Genomic DNA, 26,364 nt, shown 5'->3' with positions numbered 1-26,364 from the left:
TGCATGATTGAAGCTCCACACTGCTGTAACTGCTGACAGCATCAAAAGACTATTTACTTCACAACTAAAAAATAAACACTACAGAACTGAACAATAATTAAATTCGTAAAAACATCCTGGATCATATTCTTATAATGTCTTTCACTACTGTATTTCTACTCTATTCTTCCATAAAAATTCCTAACAGGTAAAGCTAGCAGGATTTCCAAGATCTGAAAAGAAAAAAAGAAAAAGAGAAAGGGTTTGTTGTTTCCCTTTTTATGCTGTTTTACTTTTTCACATGCAGAAATTAATTTTACATATACAAACATGTAAAGTTCAATGACAAGCAGAATGTTAACCAGATCTGTACAAGCAGCAATTGAGCCTTAGCAAAGAAAGCCCACCAGGGATGCTTTGTTGTACCATATAATCATAACTGTGCTGAATTCAGTGACTTCCTTGGGAGCAGAAGCAGGCAAAAGGACCCTCATGCCCATAAAGGACCCTATGGAATCAACACTATGGATTCAATTGTATGGTCAAGCTACATGGATGGCATAATAGGCCTCAACATGTGATACATCACCTGAAAAATTATATATACAGCATAGCAATTGCTCCTAACACACGTGGGTACATTGTAATAAAGTCCCTGCTCTCCTGCATATCAACTTAACCAGCTTAGCAGGTTTTCGGGTATAGACAGACTTGCCTTTACAAACACTTTAAAACAAACCCAAAAACCTCAAAGTTAGTATCAGCTAAAACATAACTCTCTCCTTTTTGACAATTTGAGGCAAAAATAATCTCAGCACAATGCTGACATTATTGTGTAAAATAAATTGTCTTCGCTGAACTCAAGTTTAAGCTTACTTAAAGGCTTCATCTGCTGTAAAACTCATGTGTGATTGTTTGTAGAAAGCAGCAAGTCAAGCTGTACCTGAAATTTCCTAGTCAAGTATCTTCGACTTCATAACAGCACAACACTTCAGAACATTTTCTGGCTTCACAGCTTCCCAAACTTTTCAAAATGAGTTAGGAAAGCATTACACTTCTACAGCGTTTCTCTGGTCAATGGCACACATCCCTTACTGCAAAAGAAAGGACTGTTAACAGTTTTCATTTCACACTCCAGTAACCCAAAATATTGTGTTACCACTCACTTTAGCGTTAATTTTCCCACAGATTCTCTTTTTCTGCTTACACGGCAAGACAGCTCAGGTCAAGTGCTCAGACAAGCTGTGCTGCTGATTCTCCTTTTTACCACCACTGAATCACCTTCACTTTTGCTTCACCGCAAAGTTATTTTCCCTGCAAAAAAGCAGTAGAGCCACATTCAATAGCAAGTCAGCAGCTACAGTCAAAATGGATTTCAAAGTGGGGGAAAAATCCTCCTCACAACTAAATCCTTATAGATTATTTATGCAGGATCATTCCAAAACTGTATAAATACATCACAACACATATATTTGCTGCTGTACATGTGGTGAAGTCCAATTCAGTTCATGTCCCTTCCAGCTACAGAATATAAAAGTATCGGTGCTGAACAGACATGCTGAGCAAACCCCTCATAACAGGAATGAAGTGTAGTTACTTTGCCAGACAAAGTAGAAAGATACCTTTTTTATTGGCGATTTCAAAAAAACATTTGGGAGCTGTCACTAAATGTGTATGTACAGACCTAACTTACACACAGTTTTAAGACATTTGAATGACAGATCCACAAGTATTTTTAGCCTAATCAAATCTGAATTAGTCTAACCATATCTTTAACGTCTAAAAGGCATTGAAATAGTTAAGAAGCAAACCTAAAATCTGAAGGCATTCAATACTGGTTTAATACTAGGCAGGAAATCCTGTGAATTTTAAAACTTCAAGCTTCATCTGAAGCAGAAATGACAGTTTAGCAATGGATTAATTGTAAAAACAGTTCAGGAATTGACTGGTACTAATTTTTAATTAACATAAAAGCAGGAAAGAACTATTTTATTAATTAAGTAGGTGAGCCTTCATTAGCTTCTGTCAATAACAATAAAAGCCTGAGAAAACTGCTCTAGAACAAACAAGACCTAAAAACAGGAAAAAAGAGGCCAGACAGGAGGAAACCTTTGTCAACCTGCTCCGGAAGAAGCTTGACTGAAAATATATTTTGAGAAGTTTAAAAAAACAAGTTACTTCAGTTCAGAGCTGGGGCAGCCCATGGGGTGTAGCATAGGTTTGGCTGAGCGCTGTGGCACACATGCACAGTGCCAAGGGTACTCAGAGCTGTTCAATCAGGACAGGGTTCACGGCAAACTCTCCAACACGATCAGAACGCTTGCACAACACGTCAGGATCTATGTGGTCTTGTGATGCATCGACCAACTTTCACTTATGGTTAATTCATTCTGCTTATAAACAAGTGTTAAACAACTCAATTTAAAAAGGGCAATACAAGAGAAAATTACATGGGCCAGGGCAATAGATCCAGTAAGAAGAGGCAAGAAGACAAAGAAGGGTGGGCAACGGATAAATAAATTCATAACTTGGAAGTAACAAGGAATCCACTTCAGGCAGAGGAGGCAATAGTAGTAACTGGTTGGGTTTCGGGTTTTTTTCTGTAACTTTTAACCTCCAAACACGCAGAGGCAACTCAAGAAAATGCAAACTTAAGTATTTAATCTATCACAGATATTCAGTGCACTATCCATGAGGCACATCCAGACATTAATGTTTCCAGCATCCTCCTTGAAATTTAACTTACTTGGCCCTAAGATGGACTTTGAACTTGCTGTTCTGTGCAGGCTGTTACTGACAGCAATGGAAGAACCAGCTGTGTTGAAGTCAGAACGTGGTTAGCTTAAGAGCCTTGTAGGGGTTATGGGCTTTCTTCTTGGTTTTTTGCTTTTGCCAGTCAGTTAGAGAAATTATCTGGATTACATGGCTATAGCCACAGAAACCCCCACCAGAGGCTCTATTCTACTGCCACTATGACATAGCTCATTTCATCTGGGGACTATGAGGTATGTCGACAAAAGCACTTTCACAAAGTAAAATGCAACAACAAAGGTGGCTCACTGATACCAGCCAAGATTTTTTTAATTAAGACCTTGTTCAGGAATGCCAACCAAAACTCCATGTCCAGAAAAATCACAACACCTGGATTCTGAAATGTTGCTTTGTATCATAATAAAATCCTCCTGGGTGGGTTGTTTCAAAGCAAACATAACATTCCTGTGGCAGAACAGGACAGTTTTTCCAAGCATAAGACAGCAATCACAGAAAATAGCTTCCCACAAACTTGTTTTGGTACTCAAACCAGCAGCCATCAGCTTTGGTTGCATTTCAATTTTCTTCTGTTGTGCCAAAAAACCTCTGCTGCACCAGCTTTCTTCTCCTATGAACTCTGACAGAAGGATTAGTGCCAATCTGAAGAACAAAGAAAGCCACAGGAAGGTAACAGCTTAAAAATCTTCCATCACTGGTATTCTTTGGTCTTTTGAGTCCACAGTTTTTGACAATGATACTGCAGTAAGAGAGGATTGTCTGTGGCAAAGAGCTCAGATTGAAGCAAAAATTGCATGCGAAGAACATAACAAAAATCTACACAATGAGTACAACTGCAAGAGTCAATAAAAGCATCAGCATTTACGAACACTGACTTGAACCCAATAATAAACTGTGCTTATTCCCAATTGTCTTCTAAAGAGCCAGCCTCTGGGAATACACAACACAGACATCTTAACATCTTCCACTGGGCTTGTGCAACCTCTTTGGAGAAGGTCATGGGAACACACAGTGGTAGTGTGATCTCAGAGGCTGGGGAACATAGCCTGTATCACACTTCAAAATCACTCCTACTGCAAGGAATGTACAAAGCAGAAGCAGGAAGCATGTAGCTCATTTTTCCCCACTGTGCAGAATAATATCTGACAGCACTACACCACTCCAGGCAACACAATCCAAAAGTCCTGGTTTGCCTTTCTGCAGCTACTGAGTGCCTTCCTTTGCCCAGGCACTTACAGGTTCTCCATTAACACGGACCACTTTTCATTGTGCTCTATTGCTAGAAAAAGGATAAATAAGTCATAGTTCCTTCTGTTTCATTATCTAAAACTACTTATTACTACAATTTACAACATTTTAAAACTGGATTAGTTCTCATATTGGATATACTACTTGAGCAAACTGCATTTAGTTCTACAAACAAAAGTTCTTCTGAAAAATCCTGTATAGTCCATCCAGTGATTGTGTCAAATCTCTCCAATAAATAGAAACCACTTCCTCTTCCAAGTGACAGAAGAGCCAACAAGAAGAGGTGCTATGCTGAACATTGTTGTCACCAACAAAGAGGGTCTGGTACAGAACGTGAAGCTAGTCCATAGCCTTGGCTGCAGTGACCTTGGAATGGTGGAGTTTGAGGACCTTAAGGCAGCAAGCAGGGAGCACAGCAGGCTCTGTACCCCAGGCTTCAGGAGAGCAGACTGGCCTCTCCAGGGATCTGCTTGATTGAGAATCATGGGATAGCGGCCTTGAGGGAAGAGGAGCCCCAGAAAGCTGGTTAATATTCAAAGATCACATCCTCCAAAATGAGGCTTTGAGAAACCTGGTCCAGTGGCGGGTGTTCCTTCCTAGGGGGATTGAAACTAGATGATCTGTAAGGTCCCTCTCTACCCAAACCATTCCGTGATGACTCAATGATTTCTCTCTGTGGAACAAAGGAAAAACAGCCAGGCAAAACAGAACATCTATCACTCCATCCCAAAGTTAACCAACTCTTCCTGGGTAAAATTACCTTCCATATAACATTGATCTGACTCATTTATAATCTAATATTTGATCTGGTTTATTGTGATGACAGTGAGAAAATTCTAGACACTCTTAACAACATGCCACAACTCCAGAGCAATATCAACTTGCTTACTTGAAGCAAAAATCAGACTGCAAATATTGAGCTATATAACCCCAAGTTTCCACATCAAAAATAGTTTCCATTATTTGAATGGAAAAAATGCAAACCAATTTGAAATCTTGTACATTCACAAGTTATCTGACTTTATATCAAACAGCTGCATGCTTTGGGTTTTGTGTCCACCACCTAACACACAGCTCAGCAGGAAAGACTCTGCAAGAGATTCTGCCCCTGTTCCAGCCCGCAAATTATTTGCTGAACTGACATCAGCTGAAATAAGCACCCATGAGAACATAAATGACTGACATCTCTGGTACCACCAAAGTGCTTCAGAAACAAAAGACATGCCTGTAGTACTGCAGAGCACATTGCAAGAATGAAGCCAGCTCAGGTACAGCACCGAGACCCCCTGTAACACAACACTGGGGCTGGGGACATCTCCACACGTGTCATCAAGGTGCAGCCCAGCCCCATCAGCCACCTACACTATCTCATACAGAATACAGAGTAGTCAGTATGAAAACACATGACAGGTTCAGCCCATGAATTTAGCAAACATAAATCCCGAAAACACTTACATGCAGGCTTATCATTAAGCCTCATTGCAAAAGAACTATCTGGATGTTTAAAATCAAGCATATGCAAGCATAAATATCTACAGAATTAGAACAAAAAGAACACAAAAAGTACGCTCCATAATATTATTAATTTTTACTGCTCCATAGATACCTTAACCTATCAATTATATAACTTAATACTAATATTTTAAAGCATTTTCATCTTCAAAAGGCACTAGAATTTCTAAAGGACAAACTCCACTGACCTAATAAAGCAATTAAACAGCATGCAAGTCAATGGCGTCACATTAAAAATGCTTCTGCAAACCAAATCAACAAAGAATTTCCAAATACCAGAGAAGCCACTGCCATATCAAATAGACAACCAGCTTCCTCTGGTGCCTTTTACACCAGGGAGCATTTTAACACGAAATAAATGTTGTTTTCTCATTAGTTACAGCCGTTCGTGTCTAGTAGCTCTTTAAACAAACAACATTTTGCTGATGCAAGGCAATAATTTGTATTTATTTAACATCTAGTACACATTTCACTTTGATATTGCGGGTATAACTTCTTCCCAGTTGTTTTCAAATATATTAACTTTTTTTTAGAAGTACAGAAAAATGAGATTAAATAAGAGGGGGGTATTTTGGCATATTTTCAGACATAGTTTTAACTGGTAGCTAACAAACTTCTGCTGTTTTTTAGTAATATAAATATATTACTAAAATATATATCCATAAATATATACCAAGATTGAGACCGCTCAGTATGGGTAAAGGCTTACAAAAAAAGAAACTTTCACTGAGGTGATTAGTGCTTCCATGGTAGCACATAATAAACAAATGCCAAATGTTGCAATGCCAAAGCCACCATTTTTGGCAGGACAGGTTTTAGTAAGCTTATTTTTTAACCCATCTCAGGAGAACAGTATTTTTCCACCCAATCACCTGCTTACATTCCTCTTGCAAAGTTTTGTCCCTAAACTGCCACATTTTTTATTGTTTTGGTAACAGAAAATTCAGGTGCAGTCTTAGGAAAAGGTACTACCTTTGCAAATCTCAGACCCGAGTCCAAGGCCCTGGGCTCCCTCATCCTGAAGTCACCAAGCAATGTAAAGGGTAAGTATAGTTAGAAATTCAGAACTGAAAACTCATGGCAAAATTATGAGTTTTAAGATCCATACATTTTCAAATTGCAACAGAACAAGCACTTTAAAACATAATATTATGACCTTTTTTATTTAAAAAAATCTACTTGGGCACAGTAGTGTTATTTGCAGCCTGATGACTCTGGAGTTAATAATTTTATATTGTACTGTGTTCAGGAGAGAGGATTCCTTAGATATCTGATAATTAGAAAAAAAGAATAATTATAAAGGACTCCTATTTAGTCTTACAGTTCTAGCAAGTACACTGATATAACTTGCTTCCATTTTAAGGAAATTTGTTTTAATAAAGACAGGGCAGCATATGGTACTAACATGTTTATTTTCCAAGTGGAAGGGACACTAACCAAAACCATCTGATGTTTCTTCATCTGATGTTTCTTCCTAAGCCTCCTTGAGCTGGATTGCAGCTTAGAATAAAGCATTATAAAGCCAGAAGAAGTGGGTAGAGGAATAAAAAAATGAGTAATTCAAAGTCTTTATCTAATGAGAGCGCAGTTCAGACCAGTTCTTATTTTGAATATAAGTTTAAAAGTACTTATGATTGGAAATTTATTTCCAGAGACTATCAAATGTAGTCCAAAGCTAATCTGTCACAGACATTTTTTACTCTGCACACAGACAAAAACCAAACCCCTAAATCATGTAATTAAAAGAGGAATTAAAGGAAGCTCAGAAGTACTTAATAGATTTCTAGAGAAGCAAACAATCAGTACTGTGCATTATGAACACAGTAAGAAAAGTCACCAGGGACTACCAGATTCACCCCCACCAGAGCTCCAGGAACGGTTTTCTCAGTTAGTTGACCAAGTACTATGATTCCATCAAGAGCAATGGTAATTTTAAAGTACGCCTTGTTAAAAGTATAAAAGACGAAAACTTTTCTAACCACATTTTCAGTGCTAAGAGCTAACAAATGAGGGGACAAACCAGGGAGTGCGGGTCAGAGCTGCGAGGGCTAGCGTGAACGTTTGGAAACAGCTGCCAACCACACGGACTCAGCGGCATTTCGCAGGCAGCCCCGCGTTCCTCTGGCGCAGCTGTAAAACACACAACCTGAAACCCGCTCCTGCAGCAGGGGTTCGCTCGCAGCTGTTCTCTGCCTCCCCCGCACGCAGAAATCTGACTCCTCTCCAAGAAAGAGCTTCTTTAATGAAGCCACACGAGAGCAGCATAGGTGTATCGGGGGACCCAGAACCAGGCGCTTTCCAAGCGGGTCTCCAGCACCCGAGCCCGGAGCTCAGCCCCGCAGAGACGCGCTGCAGGGGCCGCCGGGCTCAGCCCCGCCGCCGAGCCGGGGGCTCCAGGGCGGGGACGCTGCTCCGAGGATCCCACCTCAGCCTCAGCCACCTCAGCACGGCGGCTCCGGAGCTCTGCCCACTCCCGTACTTGTTGCCTGCGCAGAGCTCAGCCCGGCGCCGCCGCCCCCGCGGAGACCCCCGGTGCCGCTCGGCTGAAGGAGGCTGAGCGGGGCTGAGCGCCCGGCACCGCGCGGGGCAGGGGAGTTACTCACCGCGCCGGCTCCGCGCAGCGCTCTCCTCCTCAGCCGCGCCGGCTGCGCCCGCCCCGCCTTAGGGGAAGCAAACTCCGGGCAGCAGCACTTGGAGAACGTGTCTCGTCGGGCCGGGCCGGGCCGGTGCTCCCGCCTCCGCCCCCCGCCGCGGGCAGCGGCGCGGCCCAAGTGACAGCGGCGCTCCGCCACTCCGGCGGCGGCCCCGGGCGCGGGGCCGGCCGAACCGCAGCCTATGGCAGCGGGGCCGGGGCGGGACGCGCTGGAGCCCGGGGCCGGGGTGTCCCCGCCGCTCGCCTGATCGGCTGTGCGGAGCCCGGAGCGGTGGGGAGCGCGGGCGGGGCCGGCGCGGAGGAGGGGCCGGGTGGGGCGCTGCCCGCCCGGGGCTGCCCGCGGACCTGTCCCCGCCTGCCCGAGCCCTGCGGCCGCGCCCAAGGAGCAAACCCAGGGCGTCTCCGAGACTGAGAGCCCCAGCGGCGCTCCCACCCTCCCACACTCAGTCACCGCCCCGCGCCTGCTTCCCCCGCCCTGCCGGCGGGGCACGGGGGTCCTGCCCGCCAGGGAGCCCACCGCCCCGCTCTCCTTTTGGCGGGGGGCGCGACCACCGGTGCCGCAGGTGCCCGGCGGGGTGTGGCGGGGCCCGGCTCGCCCCGCCCCGGCTCCTCCCGCCGGGGTCCTCGCCGGCCCCTGCGCCCGCCCCGCTGCCACGCCCCCCGGCCGACCGCGGGTGATGGCGCCGGCCTGCCCCTGAGGAGCCGCAGCGGGGAGCGGTGGGGCAGCCATGGAGGAGGACCCGGAGCTGGAGAGGTGAGGGGGGAGCGACAGCGCGGGGAGCGGTCTCGAGAGCGAGCGGCCTCCACGCGGCTGCTGCGCCGCTCCGGGCCCGGCAGCGCCTCCCGCGCCGCGGGGCCCGGGCAGCGCGGGGCTGCGGCCGGCCGGCTGCCCCGGCCCGAGCGCTCTGCGCCGCAGAACCGGCCCCGAGCCCCGCCGGGCTCTGCCCGCTGCCCGCAGACAGCCCCTCCTGTGGGCGTGCGGCCAGGGCGCGCCCCGAGGGCAGCGCGGCCTGGGGCTGCCTCTGCCGTGTCTTCCGCAGAGAGCTTTGGGTGCGTGCTGATGTCGCTTAGAAACAGGATTGGAAGGTCTTGGATGGTTCACCCCTCATTAGCTACAATTTGATGAGTTGTGGACTTGGCAAAATAAATTTTAAAAATCCCAAAACACCTTGTGTTGTTAGAGATTTCAATTTTCAGTTGTGCCCTTTGACTAGTTGTTAGAATTGTCATGTTCTTGTATGAGAAAAATACAAAATAGTTGGTAGCTATTTTGTCAAAAACTAAAACTGTTTTCTATTTGGCATTTCGTTGGAACCAGTGGATTTGTCTTGCTGCACGTTTTGAGTTGTAGTGCTCTCAAGCAAACACTGAGGAATAAAACATTGATTTCCATATTAGGATACTCAAAGTAGGCCTCTCTCGCTTTTGTTTTAGGAATAGACTTTTGGTGTTTATATCACAAATGTTTTGCAAAACAGTGCTATTTGTTTGATGGGAATTTGTTTTTGCAAGCTTATTTCTGGGTTGTTCATTTTCCTTACGGCTGTTTAAAACAACTGTTACAGTGAAGTGATGACCAGAAGCTTTCTGAACTGTTCTCATGGTTCTCTCCTTTAACTTTTAAGAAACCGTATCTGGGAATGCTTACCGAAAATAACTTTTTTCTATTTGTATCTGGCAGGTATTTGAAATGTGCCAAAAGCAATAGTACTGAGACAGTGGAAGGGCTAGAGCGCTTAATGCTTTCTAAGAGGCTTTTAATTCTTGCTGAGCTGTTTCTGTTCTCAGATCATCAGTTTAATAATTAAAGCTTCTTTTGGTGTATGCATGAATGTTATTTTTACTAGTGCCATTCTAAACTTAAACCTTTTTCATTCACGGCAAGTTGAAACCATGCCACTGTTCTTCCATGCTGTCTTCTGGTTGCTGCTGCCGTGCTGGGGGCCTGGGGTTCTCTGGGCAGTTCAGGGCATAGCTGACCTCACCAGCTGTAGCCAGCTGCTCCACAGCCACCTCCTGACTGATGCTCTTCTTCCCAGAAACTACATTTGAAGTTTTACCTTCCTCAAAGGCTCACTCCAAGTTAGGATTTGCTATTCCTGTTCTGTGGCAGTGTGGTAAATAATGAGGATGAAGCTCAGTGTCACTTGTCAAAGTGGCACGGTAGGGTTTAGCTGTTTGGTGTCACCAATCCGTGTCACTGTGCACCTCAGAGGGTGTTTAGTCGGCCCCAAACACATTATAACTACAGTGTAGTGCACTTGACAATTGGCTCTTCCTGTCCTCGATCCACCTATCATCAGTTACTTTTTCATACCTTAAGTTTTCATGACAGCTTACTTTGATAGTAGCACCCTGAACTGAATTCAGTTTGTGCTGTGTGCATTTAGAGGGTGTACTTTGGCACTCTAAATAGTGCTTCACTGTACAGTCTTCAGTACAGAGCCCTTCCAGTCTAACAGAGATCTTTCTTTATCCTTTGTGTTACAGATGTTATGTCTTAGATTCATACTCAATAACATACTGATCATATCATCCTGTGAATAGTGTAGTAATGGCAGTTTAGGCTTATAATTTTTAAGGGTTTTGTATTATGGGTTTAACATACAAATAATAGTGTTTCTGTTCTGTAGCCATAGTATTAATTCCTTTAGTGCATTTTTAGTGTTCAAAAATGGGTTTATGTGGAATATTTTGAGAAGTCTGTCTCTGAATCCAGGCTTGTCTTGCAATGCAGACTTAAATAAAAATTCAAGGTTTTTGTACATGTGCTTTTTATTTAATTAACCATGAGGGAGAAAGAAGCGTAATATTTTTGTGCATGCTTTTTCAGGTCAGAAATGAATTTTGTGTCCCAGTATTCCAAAAAGTGATCTGTTAAGTCAATCGCCCTATATTTTTGTTACTAAGAAGTCTTTTATTCTAGCTTCTTTTATTTTTATCCTTACTGCCACATTTCCCAATATTATTTTTCAGTTTTACTGTTTCTGACTCTCACTTGATCTTGCTTTTGATGTTTTCCTCACTTTAATATGAAGTGAGGTTTTCCTCGAAGCTGAGTACTTATAAGTTCCTGTGTGACTGTTGCATACAGAATGCAACAGTCTGTGGGTTTTAAAACTCTAAAAGCTATAAATACCACAGATGTGTAAAACAGTAATATTTGCTACATTCTACTGAACTACATCCTCTACTCCATCTCACCCAGTAACCTCTGATGGAAGAAGTATGAACTAAGATTTTCCCCTGTGAACTTGCTGGTACATCAGTGAAGACCCTGAGCCTTAAGGTTCCATGTGATTCTTAAGAAAATTCTAAATTATGTTAGCATATGATTAATGGTATTTGAAGTTATGACGTAAGAAGGAGGTGGAAAAAGGGAATCAGCTAGTAGGAGCTGTTCACTTTCTTTCCTCTGCAAGCACCTGAAACTGCTTTTCCTAGTTTATTTCAACTAAATATACACTGAGATATTATGTAGGTCACCATTTTCATTCCTGCATAAAAAATGAAATCTTTCTTCCCCCTCTACTTCCTAAAGTATTGCCATTGTGGTTCTGTATGTTTGAAGCACAGAAGATGCGTTGTTTCTCTTCAAATACAGAGGAAGTGGCTTTGTTATACTGTGTGTCCATATCCTTCCATAATCCATTCTGTCTTTCAATAGCTATAAACATTCCACAACCTTGGATATCATACTTTATTAGAAGTACCTGCCAAGCTTATTTATAGCATCATTTACTTGGGATTAAGTGTTTCCTAAGGAGATGCTGCTCTGAGTCACAAAGAATGCTATAATTCTGTAACAAGAGGCCTCTAGTTGAGTTGAGAATCAATAATCTAATATTTTTGCTTCATAAGGCAGCCCAACTACACTTTTTGAAAAGCAAGCTTTGTGCCTTGGAGAAAATTAATGGTTCTTACTATTGATTTTAACAGTTGAAGTCAAGTGTCAGGATTAAGTATTCCTTACCCCTGGTGAAAAGGGGGGAAAAAAAGAAAAGAAAAAGTGGTATGCAAGCTAGGATTGGTGTTTGAAATGGAGTGATACGTTCACTTTGCTACTCAGACCAGTGAGAATATTAGCACAGAAATGTGCTGCAAATAACACTCACAAGACTTGGCAAGTAGAATACTTAAATAAGTACAAAACCTGATCAGCAAAGAATGAGAGCATTTCTATCCCCAGTGTGCGATGTGTTTGACTTTGAACAAATGTGAGGAAGCTTGTGGTGTATTGTGCTTCTTTTCATTCTTGCTCTTGTAGTTATGGCATAGCTTTTATTCCTGACTTTCATTTTCATCAGTTTTCTTAGTAAGGGTGAGTGGATAGGACCAGCTCATGAGATTTAATTTTAAATAACAAAGTCAGTGTCTTCAGTCACTTGTTTGATTTAAGGTCTTGATAATCATTATTCAGCTGTAATTGGAATACCAACATTCACTTCTATTTCTAATCCCATGCACAGTTAAAAATAAGTTGTATCATTGGTATACAACTGCTTTGAGAAAATTGATTTTAAAAATTGCTAATTGTTTTTATTGACCTTGCAGCTTGCTGTCAGGACCTGCAGTTCCTCAGAAAGTAGGCTTAAGTGTGATTTTTCCCAGTTGCAGTAGAGGAGAAGCTTGGTCTTTGAGCTTTAATAGTAGTGGAATAGACTGCAAACCGTTATTAATGCTTTCATGAGGATGTGTTTGTTAAAGATGTCTCTTCTCTGACTGGGAGATGTTGGACATGAGCACTGCCCTCCTACTCCAGGTCTGTGCCCTTCTGTAGCTGACTGTGTGCTGTGAAGCAATCCCAATAGAAATATTTTCATTAGAGCTCTCATCAGGATCTTTAATGAGATGGTGGCATGGGTGGAGATGGCAGAGTTTTTAGGTTGTGTGCTGAAAGCTCCCAGTGAGGACTACAGAGAGACCATGATGGATGGGGGGAACCCAAATGTCACCCAGTCCTGGCTTCTCCCATCCCCGTGCCAAGAATTACCAGCCCATCAGAGCTCCATCTCCATGAGACCAAAGGAGCAATGGGACACATACAGTAGGTGGGAACTCACAATAAGGTCTTCTTTGGGCCCCCCTCCCACTTCAGGACTTATCCCAAAAGACAGCCTGTGCCTCCAAGCATGATATCCATCAAGATGAGTCAGTCCTGGGACTTAAGTCCTCTGGAACTTAAGGGTGATGCTGCATAGGGTTGCGGGAGGGGTTATGGAATGCGTAAGAAAAGCATTTTGTGATCACATATGGCTTGTTGGGAGGAAAGGGTCAAAAAGGGAAGATTTGGCAAGAGGGGAGTAGTTTTGCTCGAATTATGTTGCAGCTGGGAATACTAAGAATATCAATGTGGGAAAACTTCACATATTATGCCTGCTGCTGATTATACTCTGGTTTGACAGAGCTGTAGAGATAACATAAATGTTATCAAAGACTTCCGAGGCATTTTCACAGAGAGGCTTGAGCCTCCTGCTGAGAGAGAGAGATCAAAAGCCCAGAGATGATATAAAGTACAGCAAGGTGATGAACTGCATGTGTGAGGCCCTTTGATAAACTGGGGCGAGCAGTGGGCTCCCCTGGCCACTCAGATGAACTGAGCCTAAGGGAGCCTGTGTCCCTGTGTGTCCCTGCTTGGCCTTGTTAGCGAGGTCAGGAAAGAAATCCACGCTCTGCGTTTCAGCTGTGGCTTGGTGGTCACCCTGGTTACCAGTCTGTGTTGTTTCACTTGTGGCTTACTATGGGATGTATAGGGGAGAAACCAAAGTCAGGGAAAGTCTAGTGATGTTCTAGTGATGTGGGGAGAAGTGAGAGTGGGAAAATAAAGGAACAAGGAAATAATAAGGTCTGGTTGTGTGTGTATAGGCTGCTGGTTGGTACTCTTATCTGATCGTGCCCTGCTCCTAATCATCACAGTATGTCCTGTCTTCTTGTTAAATTCCTTTCTAACTCTGTCTTGGGGGAAGGACTCTGTTTGAGGGGAGAGGGTGTACATTGCAGTGCTAGCAGCTACAGACGGTGGATCCATGGTGCCAGCAGCTGGTACATGTGAAGGTTTGGTTGCCAGCAGCTGGGCTTGGGCCCTGGGCTGGAGGCCTGTGCGCTGGCAACTGGGGACGTTTCCTGGAGTGAGTAAAACCAAATGTTAGCCCCTGAAATGGGGTACAACACATTGGGTGCCATGTGTTTATCTGTGTTGTAGTACTTGAGCAAGTATGGGTGTATGAGGGACCATGTGGCTGTTGGTGAAGATCAAGTTGGAACAGCTGGTAAGTGGATGAATAAGGAGAGAGGGGGAGTGTGAGCTTGTATCTCCAAGAGCTAGGAGGAGCTAGCTGTTGAGACCAGGGAATCCTGACCATCTGCTAAAGAGACTGTAGGGTTAGGGGTGAGATGTGTGTGTGTGCACCTGTGTGTCTCTGCACACAAGACTGAAGTGGGGTTGGATATTGGGGGATCAGGGTGTCCCAGTCAGTCCTGTGTGGTGATTTGTACTGGCAGTGCACTTGGGCTGAAGTACTGGGGACTCCCACACCTGGCTGGAGAGAAGAGCAGGATGCGGTTGTAGGTCTGAGCATGCTGTATGTCTGTCTGTGATGTCTGTGATGGATGTGGCCAGCAGTGTAAGTGGCTGGTGTGTGCATTTGCCTCCTAGGAGCTGATTTTCAGCCTTGCTACTGGTTGGACCTTCATATGGAGGCTGCCTGGCCTCTCAGTGGCATTGTACATCTTCTCATCTGTAATCACAAACCATGGGTGGTCTCTGTAATAACATGGTGTTTTCGTTGCCTATAACTATCAGACGTTCCTCTTTGTTACCAATTTTTCATTTTTTAGGTCTATCTATTTGACCTTTTGGAAAAAAATTATGAAGCTCTTCCCCTGAGTGAGGAATAGAAAATACTTCTCATTTTGCCTGACTAGGAATTATTCTATTATTTTGACACATGCATTTATGATACTGGTTTTTAAGATATATGCAATGGGAACTTTGCCTGTAACCTTGGAATACAGTGAGAGGAAAAAGTCTAATTGCTCAAAAATGTAAATAGGTCTTGTACCATACTCTTGAAGATAAAAATATCACTGCTTGTACCTTCATGTTACTGTAATTCTGCAACTTGATTGCCCAAAAATAATTGCCACAGCAAGTTTTAAGTAGTGCTTGCTATAAAAGATGTCAGAATGATGACAGAGTTCTTAAATGTGCCCCGTCCCTAATTTTCCCTCCTATCAGTCCCCAAGTGTTTGGATGGTTCTCATGTGAAAGTTACATGCTGCATTCCCTTTGCTCATGCTGCTGCCTTTAGAATTGAAACTGGCAGCCATGGAACTGTTTGTATTGTAACCAAGCTGTAAAAATGAAGAGAGCGAGGAATGTGGAGTCCCACGAGGCCTCTAAAAGCAAATTTTAAAAACTTGTTTGTGTAGCTTTTGGCTTACTTGTCTAGAGGATATAAGTTCAGTGAGTGGAAACATTATTTCAGAGAGGATCTGGGCATTGCATTTAATTTGTCTGTGCAAGCTAAAAGGGCTTTGTAAAGCTGCAGTGAATAAGAGCGATGTTGAAAGTATAGTATTAGGAAACAATGATAATGAAGGTGTGGAACTAGAAGGCTGCTAAGGTGGATGCCAAGTCAGTCTGATCTTTAACAAAAAAAAGTCTAAAATACTTAAAGGTATGTAATTCCTACCTAAGTTAATACAATTGGTCTCACCATGTTAATTTATTATGATGTTTTCCCTAAAACTGAATCATAGCTGTTTAAAATACCTATGTCTGTGCTTTATTAGTGCTTTGTAGCTCAGATTATTTGGTTTCTTTTTTCAATTATAATTGTTACAGCTTTTATAGTACAATAATAATGACAGGCTTTTAATCTTTCAGTCAGGTTTCTTAAAAAGAGAATCACCAAGTTTGGTAACTGGTAATTAAAAGTCAGACACTTTCTTCCCCTCTTTCCTCACCTTTGTCTGACATTGCTGTTTGAAGGCTCAGGGCAAGCTTCTATAAAAGCCGTGTGTTCACACTATCATGGCTATAACTTAGCTCAGGATGCTCAGATAGCAAATTCTGGGTCTGGAGAAAAAACAAGTTTTGCTGTGATTTCATGAAGACCTGTGTATGCAACATCTCTCATGTTCCAGTGCTACAGCCTGTGGGGTTTTTTTTTGGTGCCTGTGCACCATTTTTTTTTTTGTGTTCTTGGAAGTAGCCATCCCTCACCCATCACTTCTCTTACCTGGGAAGGCAGCAGTAGCTGGTGAGGTTGCTGGCACTGAACTTGGCATCTTGGAGAAGGTATCTTCTGATGATGGCTCACCTGGGAGATACTCCTTTCCATGAGTGCTGTAGTATGACAGGATACCCAACTTGTTCTCACAAGCAGAAGTATGCTTAAAAAGGATTTGAAGTACCCCAAGCCCTGTTCTTCATTCAGTGTTACAGTTTTCGTATTTGCAACAGCTTTAGTTGGTTTTAATATTTCAGAATTTTTTTTTTTTTAATCATGGTGCATAGGAATTTGGATTATCTTAAAAGTCAAGGTGATTTTGGTAGCTTCTTTATTACTTAATTCACTTCAGTGAATAAATCTGTCTGTTTTATTTGCCTAAGCACATAAAGTGTCAAGTTCTTGTGTTCCACAAGTGGTGACCTTTTCCCTTTTCTTTTATTTAGAAAGGCTGTGGAAGAGTTACTTAAAGAGGCCAAACGTGGGAGAACCAGAGCTGAAACAATGGGAGCTATGGGTTGGTAAGTTGTGCCAGGAAGAAATGAATGCTGATACCAAAATAAATCTTGTCTTTAATATGTGACAGAAGTCTCTACCTTTTTATGGGTTTCATGTTTAAATAATTTGTCTTCATCCACTTACTTGGGCAAAAAAATCCAGTCTAAATAAGACAGAAGTTTAGGTAAATTCTGTTGGCATGAAATTGTTTGTCTGAATGTGTTGAACACAAAACAATTGGAAAATGTGGAATATGTTCTTATAATAGAATTGCAAAGTTTGGATTGAAATCTCATGAGTCTTTGTGCATGTACTTACATGTTGTCTACATGTTACTGGGTTAGACTCTGTTTTAAGTGAAAGGAATCCATAACCTGACAAAGAAACCTAAAGCCTTTTATTAATAAGTCAACAAACTATCCTTTAGTAGACAATTCATATATAAATTGTAGCCAAAAAGCTGCTCAATCAACTCAAAAATATAATCCAGTTTTGGAAGAGGGTTACTTTCTAATATGAAAAAAAAAGCTAAAATCCAGGGGCTAATTTGTATAGTAATTGGGAAAAAAATTGCAGTATTTAAATCTTAAATGAAATATACCATTTATTCTTCAATGCAGTAGTCCAGATTTACAGCTAGATTGACATGGAATGTAATGCATGTAATTGTAATTAGGGAAGTAATAACATACTGGGGACAGTCATTCATAAAATAATGTACATGACTTTGATAAGAAGCTGTTGGATCTAGGGACATTCACACAAGTAGTGCACCGGTTGACTGCACTAAGTGCACTTGTAAATAAGATTCGTCTTCCTCCATCAACAGTAGTAAGAGATAAGCCTGCACTATTCATTAAGGTCTCAGTTCAGTTGTCTGTTTTAATAGCTCTGAAGAGATTAAAATAGTGTCTTGCTGGAAAAAAAAAAAGTTACTCCTTTGTGTTTTCAAACATGTTTGGGATTTTCTGTATGTTTTACTCAGTATTTCTTCTAGGGATGTAGTTCATACTGTTTCTGCTAAAATAACTTAATTGGTGTAATCTCCCAGAGTGGCTACAGCTGTCCTGATCTGCTGTGCTTTGATCCTGTCAGCCTAGCCATGTGGCCAGGTAACTCAGTGCACATAATTAGCACCATGAAGTGATGTATGCATCCAGTCACTGTGAGTTTGCAATTTGATCCAGATATGGAAACTAAAGATTTCTGCCGGGAGGTAATCAGGTGCCCCTGTACAATTTTGCTGCCACTTGTGCAGTCTGGAATACCTGCCAGGAGAGTGTATGGGCATCTGCTCCTGAATGTGGCTCCTTCTTATTCTTTGTTTGTAGGAGGATAGTGGCCCTGTTCAGCTGGCTCTGATGATCAGCTCAGAGTGCAGTTCGCTAAAGCCTGATGCCCGAGGCCTGCCAGGGAATGGGATAGGCAAGGGTGACCTGTTGTTCAGAGCAGTTGCAGATGAATGGTGCTTGGTAGGTTACTGTTCTTTTAAAGTTGTAGAAGGAAAGGGCTGTCAAGACCACTCCAGGCAGAGGAAGACTGTTGACATAGGGATTGGCATGGTGATATCCTGCACTGAGGCTGTTGAAGTACTTTCAACTGCAGAGGTACATGTAAACAGCTGTACTGGGTCAAACAAAGGATCCATCCCTGCAGTGCCCTGTGTCCATCAGTGGCTCATACCCAGTGCCTAGGAAGTGATTTGCTGAATACCTTTGTTTCTGAGTATGCTCACTAATACCTTCTTCAACGTACTTCTTCTGCAGCTCAGGATATCATGCTCTTAGAGATGATTTCTTTGTATGTAATGCACCTCCAGGGATTTTTATCTCACTGAATTTTTATCTCTCACCTAGACAGACTGGTAGTAATCCCTTTTGTGACAAATCTGCTGTAGCATTTGACATAAGCTAGTGTATGGCTGGCATGTGTGGCTGTAAGGAAAGTATAAAGCCCCTCAAAGGCAAACTCCCAGTAAGTCTTTGCTGTCCAGTTCTGCAGGCACAACAGATAGAACAAAAGCTGCCACTGCTGTCACCTCTTTAATATTTTAATATTTTTTTATGCTGTGTTATGCTGTTCTGGTGCTTCTGAACTGGCCCAACAACTAGGTATTGCATAAACCCATGGGAGATATAATGGCTAAGATATTTGGAAGAAAACTTAACTATGCCCAGTTGAGTATCACACTCCAACAAAATGCTGTCAAGTGCTACTGATCCTGAAGGGCTTCAGAGATTACATCGGGACTGACATGTAACCTTGCAAGGTGTAAACTACTGAGAAGAAAGTAACTTCTGCTCAGAGCTCTGTGGATATCAAATGAAATGAGCAGAAAAGTTAGTTCATGAAAATATGTATTTGTAGACCAGATCGAGGAAATCTTAAGTGATAGAAGCAAAGACAATGTCATCAACTTGTCTTTGCAAAGCACAGTGCTAACAGGTAAAACACAAAACCTTCCTTCCTTGCCAAACTCAAAATGCTTACAGGTGTGTTTCATGAGGACTTCTGGGATTCCTCAGCCCTTTGTCAGAGGAGTCCTGGAGAAGAGATGCACACACCCTGGAGACATCTAGTGTAAGGCCATCAGTCCTGCACTGGCACTGGAAATTTGAAGCAGCTCAACCTGTGAAGAAAAGATTTGTTCTGCCATCTGTCTTTGGGTAAGGAGAAGCAGAGGTGACTACTGCTCATACTTCACTGATTCCAGTTTATGTTGCTGTTCAGCAGCTGTTGAATACTGGGAAATACATTTCTGGAGTCAGTGGCATTTGACAGAAGTTGGTCAAAGGGAGGTATACGGAGAAGCTGCTTTCCTAGGTGGGGTGACTGTATTGTGCATACCATTGCACAGGAGTAGTGTCTCCTGGTAAATGTTGATAGCAGCAAAACCTTAGCCAGCAAGCCTCTCAACACTGTTTTGGGACTGCTCTCAGGTTCAAGCCATTGCTCTGTTACTATCCAGAGTGATAAATTCTTCATAGCTCAGGTACAGTATTTGAAAAAGTTCCCCAAGCACACTGCATAAGCATTTGCTGTCTCATCATTTGAGATAGATTATGGTAGCTGTAGCCTAAAATACAAGTATCCAAACCAGCTTAGCTGACAGGTAAAAAAAAAATGCACAGAGCAATCAATCTGCAGCCCAGTCTTTCATACAAAGACTGAGCCTTGAAATATAGGACAGTATTGTTAGTATTTCCTCTAGTTTGGGAATGTTTTGCTGGTTTTACATTGTCTTAAAAGTTTAATGTGGATGACATGGACAGGTGCTGCAACCTTGGAGGCTAGTGGCAGAAAGGCCTGTCCTTGTTTGGGACAAGTAACCAGCAGGGAGGTTGGCAGTGATACTGCCCAAGAATTTGTTTGGGAAGGGAAATTATCTGAGGCTCTCTGGACGTGGAATGACGTATTGCCAGAGGGCTGCATGATCTCTTAGCTGGTTGAGAATCTCAGCTCACTGGCCTCCATACTCTCTGGACTGCTCAGATAGGTAGTATGTAGATCCGTGGTAAATGAATCCAAGAAATGCTGGATATTCTTATTTGTAGATTTCATTCAGCAATGCAGTATTTCTAGTTCCTGCAGTGTTGCTTTTATATATGTACTCTCTGGTCGTGGTGATTCTTGTTGGGGGGGGGGGTGGTTTCCTGAATCCTTATGATAACGTGTGATGTAGATCCTGCTGCTAATGTATCTGGCTCAAGCATTAGTACAGATAATCACAATAAGGAAATGTGTGAGAGAAGGGTAAGGAAGAACCCTCTTCTGAAGGTGTCTTAATCCTGGAAGTGTTAATCAGAACAGAGCAAAATCTGTGGTTGAATCCTAGTGATGATGCTGTGATGCTGGAACTTCTGAGATGAGAAAAGACAGCAGAGGAGTTGTCTGGAAGCTAACATTTGGAAGATCAGTTGGATCCAGCGTGAGACGTTTTGGACAAATAGTCTAAGAACATTTGAAATTGTTAGATAAATTTGTTTCATCAGAGGCTATTGGACATAGATGAAATAGGATATTTGGGGGTTTCCATTTTTTCTTGTTAAAATAAAGCCAAACATTCAGCTTCTTTTAAGTGTTTCTCTTAGTTCTATGTACATAATTCATGAGCTTCTTTATAGCAATGACTTTAAGCAGGTATTCTGCTTTGACTAAGAAAGGCAGTTAAAATGCCACAAAAATTACTGTGTGAAGAAAGTTCTAGATGCCTTTTTTCCCAGTGTATAGGTCTGACCTTCAAAGATGCTGATAACATGAGCAAATCAAATGTAGCTTCTCATGTTATTTGAAAAACTTATGTAAAGTAAGAACTGGAAAACTTTATATTTTTGGATGGTTTGTTCAGCTCTGCATTGTAAGAGCAAATTAAATTACAATTTAAAAACTTTGGAAGCATTACATTATTTTTAACTCTATATTTTTGTAAAGCAATCATAAAATTGCTGTCATTCCTATAGATAGCTTTCTGTTCAATACCAAATCTGTTAAAAGTACATCAGAATACAAAATGATGATGATGTTGAGGATACTGAAATTGTGATGTGCTGTGTTGCAGCTTGTCTTTGAGTGGGTGTTGTGTGCAAGAAGACTGCAATGGATTCCCCTCAGCTTTCATTTGAATATGAGGAGGAGGAGGAGAAACGGGCTACATATAGAGATTGAAAAATAAGTATGTTAAAATCTTATAATCAGGGCACATCCTGAGTCAAGCTGTCACTGGAACAAATTGGCCAGAGAAGCTCTGGATGCCTCATCTCTGGAAGTGTTTGAGACCAGGTTGGATGGAGCTCTGAGCAACCTGATCTAGTGAAAAGGTGTCACTGCCTGTGGGGTTGGAACTTAATAATCTTTAAGGTTCCTTCCAAACCAGATGGTTCTATGATCCTACAAAGTCCTGCCAGCTGTACCTGGCTGCCAAGACCATATTTCAAAGCCTTCAGTGTCCTCTGAGGCATCCTCTTATGTAAGGTCCCCCATGACAGGGCGACAGCATTGATTACTTGGTTTGGCAAAACAACCTCCAGCTGTTTCCCCTCTCCCTTCAGTCACTCTTATATTGAAATATGATATTTTCTATGGTAGTTTGGAAATGGTAGAAATGTAATTGTCAGTTTATCCATAGTGAGCTCTTTTTCTTGGAAAGATGGCTCTGTATCATGAAGCTAACTGTGCCAATCCTGTTTGGTGTGTTCAGTTACTCAGCAGAGACAAGACTGGCACATGGCATTGTGCTCTTGTCTTAAGTGGTGTCAGCATGTTTTTACTGTTAAGAACCTGTATAGTACATTTCTGTGCTGAACTGCACTGCTGCTCTGGGTGACAGACACTGTTTGGAAATTCTGTGTTACTGCACAGAAGTTGACTTAAAGGGTCAAAAATAGGATTAATATTTGACCTATGTTCACAATGACAGATTTAATTTTTTTTTTCTCAAAAGGTAATATAATTGTCAAAATGCAGTATGTTGCATTGTCTTGGTTATTACATTGAGAGATTTTGAGGGGTGTGAGATTTATTTGTGGAGGGAGGCAATATTCTGTTGGTGAGAATAGCTTAGTCTAGCTTTTGGAGCACGCAGAGCAAAAAGTGAATCTTACAATGGGTGAATGCTATGGAACTGGAGTCTGGTAGACAGGAATGCTCTAGCACTGCAGTTTGTGTCCTTGCCTCACACATGCCTGCAGCCCTGCTTGGGGCATATTTCAATTCAGAACTTTAATGTTCTTTTGAGACCGGGTTTTTGGTCTCAAAAACTTGTTTGATTTTTACTGGTTGGTTGGTTTGTTTGTTTTAAACCAAAGCATTTCAAATCAGTTCTGTGACACTGTTTGCTGGTCACAGCAGTATTGTGTTCCACCATACCCAGGCTGAGATTGCCTCCCAGCCCTTCAGAACTCACCTGAGGGCAAACCTGTTTATGAATTGAACACTGCAGGATCAGACCCTACAGCAAACCCAAGGTCGGTGTTTAGAGATGTCAATTTCCTCACCATTAGACATTAGACACTATTATCTCAAAGATAATAGTGGATTCATATAGTTCACTTTTAATCTTCACAGTTCCATATATACCATGGCTATATGTAAACATGTGCTCTGTGCGTGCGTGTAATATATAGTACATGCCATACATCTTGATTGCTTTAAGATTTAAAGATAGCATTTGCTTTGTTGAAGTCTGAAGTTAATAAAACTAAGAACTAATGTTTTTCTTCAGTTCCATGATTTACTGTCTGCTCCATGAAAGCCTGGTGGCTCGCTTTAATCACAGTATGATGGTAAACTAATGGCATCTCTTAGCTGACTCTCAAGTCCAACATTTCTCATCAATTTTCATTCTTAGTGTAGCTCAGCCAGCACTCATAGTGTCAAAAAGAAATAAATGCTTCAGCCAGATGGATTTATTATAGGGCAGATGGACTGTCTCATTCTAGAACTATATATTAGTGCTTGAATCAGTGCATTAGCTCTTAAGAAAAAACAAGAGGAAGAACAAATGTGAAATAGATTTTGCCTGGATGCAGCCTAGAGAAGGTTACCCTCCTTTGTAGGAAATGTTGAGGTACAATAGTTTATGCACTCATAAGACATAGAAAGGACTTTAATGTTGACTGGTTTCTTTTATGTCTTAAGTGTAACCTGTGCTGTGACTCATTGAGCACCATGTTCATCGGTGGTGTAGCTTCAGATAGGAACCCTGTTCTACTGGCATTTATTATCCTCATGTTTTTACTCAGTAAAACAATTAATGGATAAATAGTTTCTCTAATTTACAAAAGAGTTATAGTAGATTAAAGGCCTTATTTATTTAAAAACAGGATTTAAGAAATATAGTGTAGATTTATATGAAGAAAGTTTTGAAAATTCTAAAATTCTATGCAGTAGATGGGTATCAGAAAATACCTAGTGGAAATAAAACAGTGTGGCTGTATACTTCTAAAATTGCTCTCCTAAGTTCTTGAAGGATTTAGCACAAGAACAATTATCAGGAATGCTTAGTAAGCAGACCTGAAGCAAAACACTGTGGTAAATTCCATGTCCAGTTAAGTCATGAAGTGTATTAAATAATGATACATGATCTGTGCTGTAGTTTGCTTGTTGTTCTAATTCCTCTAATGGTTTAGAAGTGTCAAAGGTTTCTGAGTAGTTAGTGTTTAATTTCTACACTTACACAAAATATTCAAGTAGAATAGATGATCTTAACATTGTGCTGTTAGGATCCCATGACTCTGTGGTTGAGTCAGTAAATTACTGTGATCTCTAACAGCTCTGATTTTTTTTAAAGCAATCCTATAATCTGTCTCAAAAATGTGAAGAGAAACATCACGGTGACTCCAACTATAAACAAAATCTTCAGAGTGATTTCTGTTTCATATAGGAACATATTTAAACTTTTTTTTTTTATTCCATTCTTTAAGAAATGATAAATTAGGAATAAGTAGAGTACAGCTGATACCAACAAGATAAATGAAATTTACAATACTTGTTTCCTAAAACCAGCTGATAAATTATGTGCAGAAGGGCTTAGCTGTGAGTGAGAAAGTTAAAAAAATGGAAAACAGTTGGATAAGTATCTTTACTGTTTAAGAAAAATAATTAAAACACTTTGGTGGTTGCTAAGTATAAGTTTAAATTGTTAAGTCTCGTGCATGTTTATGCTACAGCTATTTGGGTTCCTGCTGCATGTGTATCTTACGTTTCTGAATATTGCAGATCACTAGATAATGGTGACTTTAGAAGACTGTAATCTCTGTAAGACATTCTGATTTGACTTAGAGTATGTTACTAAATGTTTGATTTCTGAAACCTAAGTTAGGCACCATCAACCTTAAAATATATTGGCATCCTTTGCTTCCACCTCCACATACTACCTTGAGAAAGTCATGTGGATTTTCACTGTGTTGAAGTAAAATAATTTTCTTCCCATAAAGAGTAAGACAAAAGAATGGTGATGATCTGGAACTTACTTTTCTGTACTGAGAGTTTACACTAGGTGGCATGCAAGGAAAGCCAAAATCACAAACCTGTCTTAAAATCACTGAAGTTAAAATCTCAGACTTATTTTGGGATGTTTTTACCTTGTCTTTTGATGATTTTTAAATGTCTTTACAGGTTGAAATGTCCTCTTGCTGGTACGAATAAAAGATTTCTTATTAATACCATCAAAAACACATTGCCATCTCAAAAAGAACAAGACCAAGAGCGTGAGCAAAAGGAAGATGATAAGGAGTCTGAACCAAGCAAAAGCAGAAAAGAAGAAAAACCAAAGAAACGCAGAACTCATCCATATACACCCAGCTTTCAATCCAGAAGGAGAGTCAGCTACTCTCCTCCAAGGCACCAAAGCAGGAACCAGCACACAAAGGATAAACATGAAAAGCGATCAAGCAAGCGATGAGGAGAGGAGAGTGACAAGAATGTGTTGTTACGAGTCAGGAATGTCATTTGAGTATAGGAAAGTCTCAGTTTTTTCAAGAAGAGTTGATGTTCAAACTTGAGTTTGGAACCAAGTTGCCTGTGTGAGAAGTAACCTTGAGGTAGCTTTAGAAACTTTACTTTGGGACCTTTAAGAGAAAATCGAAGTAAGCATAAAACTTTCAGTTGTTTTAGAACAGACATTCCCTTTACTCTGTTCATCTCTCCCCTTCTGACTAAGCCTAGGGAATTGGTGATGGAGCGTGTTACGTGTGTCACTGTCTAATACAAATCATTTAATCATGTCACTCTTCTGGAAATAAATCTAAATTAAGTAGAATTCTATTTATTGTGTGAAGTTTGCAGAACTTCTTTGCTGCTAACCAATAAAGAAGTTTTGCTTATTTGGGTTAGAATCTAGAAGAGAAAGCTGGTCAGTGCCTGGCCAAGCATATGCATTTTATATAGAATATAAGACATTGCTTTCTTTAATATAAGAAGAAGAAATTTAAATTGGGCAATGCTGGTTTTGCTTTCCAGAAGGGACTGTCAGGAAATACTGATTTTGCTTGTTAATGTATATTCACAAACCTATCATAGATAACAATAAACATTACCCCTAAAAACCTGCAACTGCAATAATTGTCTCTGTTTAGACTTCCCTCTGTAAGGAAGTAGTTGTAACAGTCTGTTGTCTTGGTGCTTTCAAAACAAACCCTGAAGACAAAATTTTAATCTTTTCTGTTTACTGCTAGAAAGTTTCCAAGTAAATATGTAATACTAGAAATACAGAGATGATGCTTAAACTGTCAAATGCTCACTTTCCAAGCCTGTGTGACAATTCTGGAGTGGTACAGTTCTTCAACTTGTGACCATGAGCACGAATGGTGCACATTGGCATCTATGTCTCGCTTCTGTTTGTGTTACCTTAAGAAACTTCTCTGTGAAATTTTGTATTTTACTGTTCTCAGAAATAATTGTTTTCAACGTAGGTTTGTTTCTGAGTGTGTTGACAATAAAATGGAAGATGTTCATTGACGGTGCCCTGCGGAA

General features: G+C 41.4%; 2 protein-coding genes across 8 annotated transcripts in view; one reads left to right on the top strand and one right to left on the bottom strand.

Annotated features, from left to right (window-relative positions):
• The window catches only part of LNX2 (ligand of numb-protein X 2), a 59,250-nt gene extending 50,947 nt beyond the window's left edge, over positions 1–8,303 (bottom strand). Inside the window, exons 1-3 of one of the 7 annotated variants that reach the window (XM_085580240.1) lie at positions 8,112–8,303; positions 1,146–1,293; positions 923–1,073 (exon numbers count right to left, since the gene is read on the bottom strand). The gene's annotated coding sequence lies outside the window, so the exon portion shown is untranslated. The other 6 variants (XM_021541990.3, XM_085580207.1, XM_021541995.3 and 3 more) reach the window with 6 other exon arrangements.
• A 520-nt stretch (positions 8,304–8,823) lies between these two features.
• On the top strand, positions 8,824–26,349 carry LOC110476762 (uncharacterized). The gene is made up of 3 exons (XM_021541986.4): positions 8,824–8,915; positions 16,842–16,916; positions 25,009–26,349. The coding sequence occupies exons 1-3, from the start codon at positions 8,890–8,892 to the stop codon at positions 25,292–25,294; spliced, it is 387 nt and encodes a 128-aa protein (XP_021397661.2). The 5' UTR covers positions 8,824–8,889; the 3' UTR covers positions 25,295–26,349.
• Positions 26,350–26,364: the final 15 nt, after the last annotated feature.

Source organism: Lonchura striata, chromosome 1, assembly GCF_050655825.1.
Source record: "Lonchura striata isolate lonStrDom1 chromosome 1, ASM5065582v1, whole genome shotgun sequence".
Lineage (NCBI taxonomy): Eukaryota > Metazoa > Chordata > Aves > Passeriformes > Estrildidae > Lonchura > Lonchura striata.
Note: the sequence above shows the minus strand (reverse complement) of the source record. Positions and strands in the feature narration are given on the sequence as shown.

Bases quoted from the DNA above. Each gene is read 5' to 3' on its own strand.
- LOC110476762 (XM_021541986.4), top strand. From the start codon at position 8,890: ATGGAGGAGGACCCGGAGCTGGAGAG. The intron at 8,916-16,841 runs GTGAGGGGGGAG...TCTTTTATTTAG, and splicing joins GAGGACCCGGAGCTGGAGAG to AAAGGCTGTGGAAGAGTTAC. The intron at 16,917-25,008 runs GTAAGTTGTGCC...ATGTCTTTACAG, and splicing joins ACAATGGGAGCTATGGGTTG to GTTGAAATGTCCTCTTGCTG.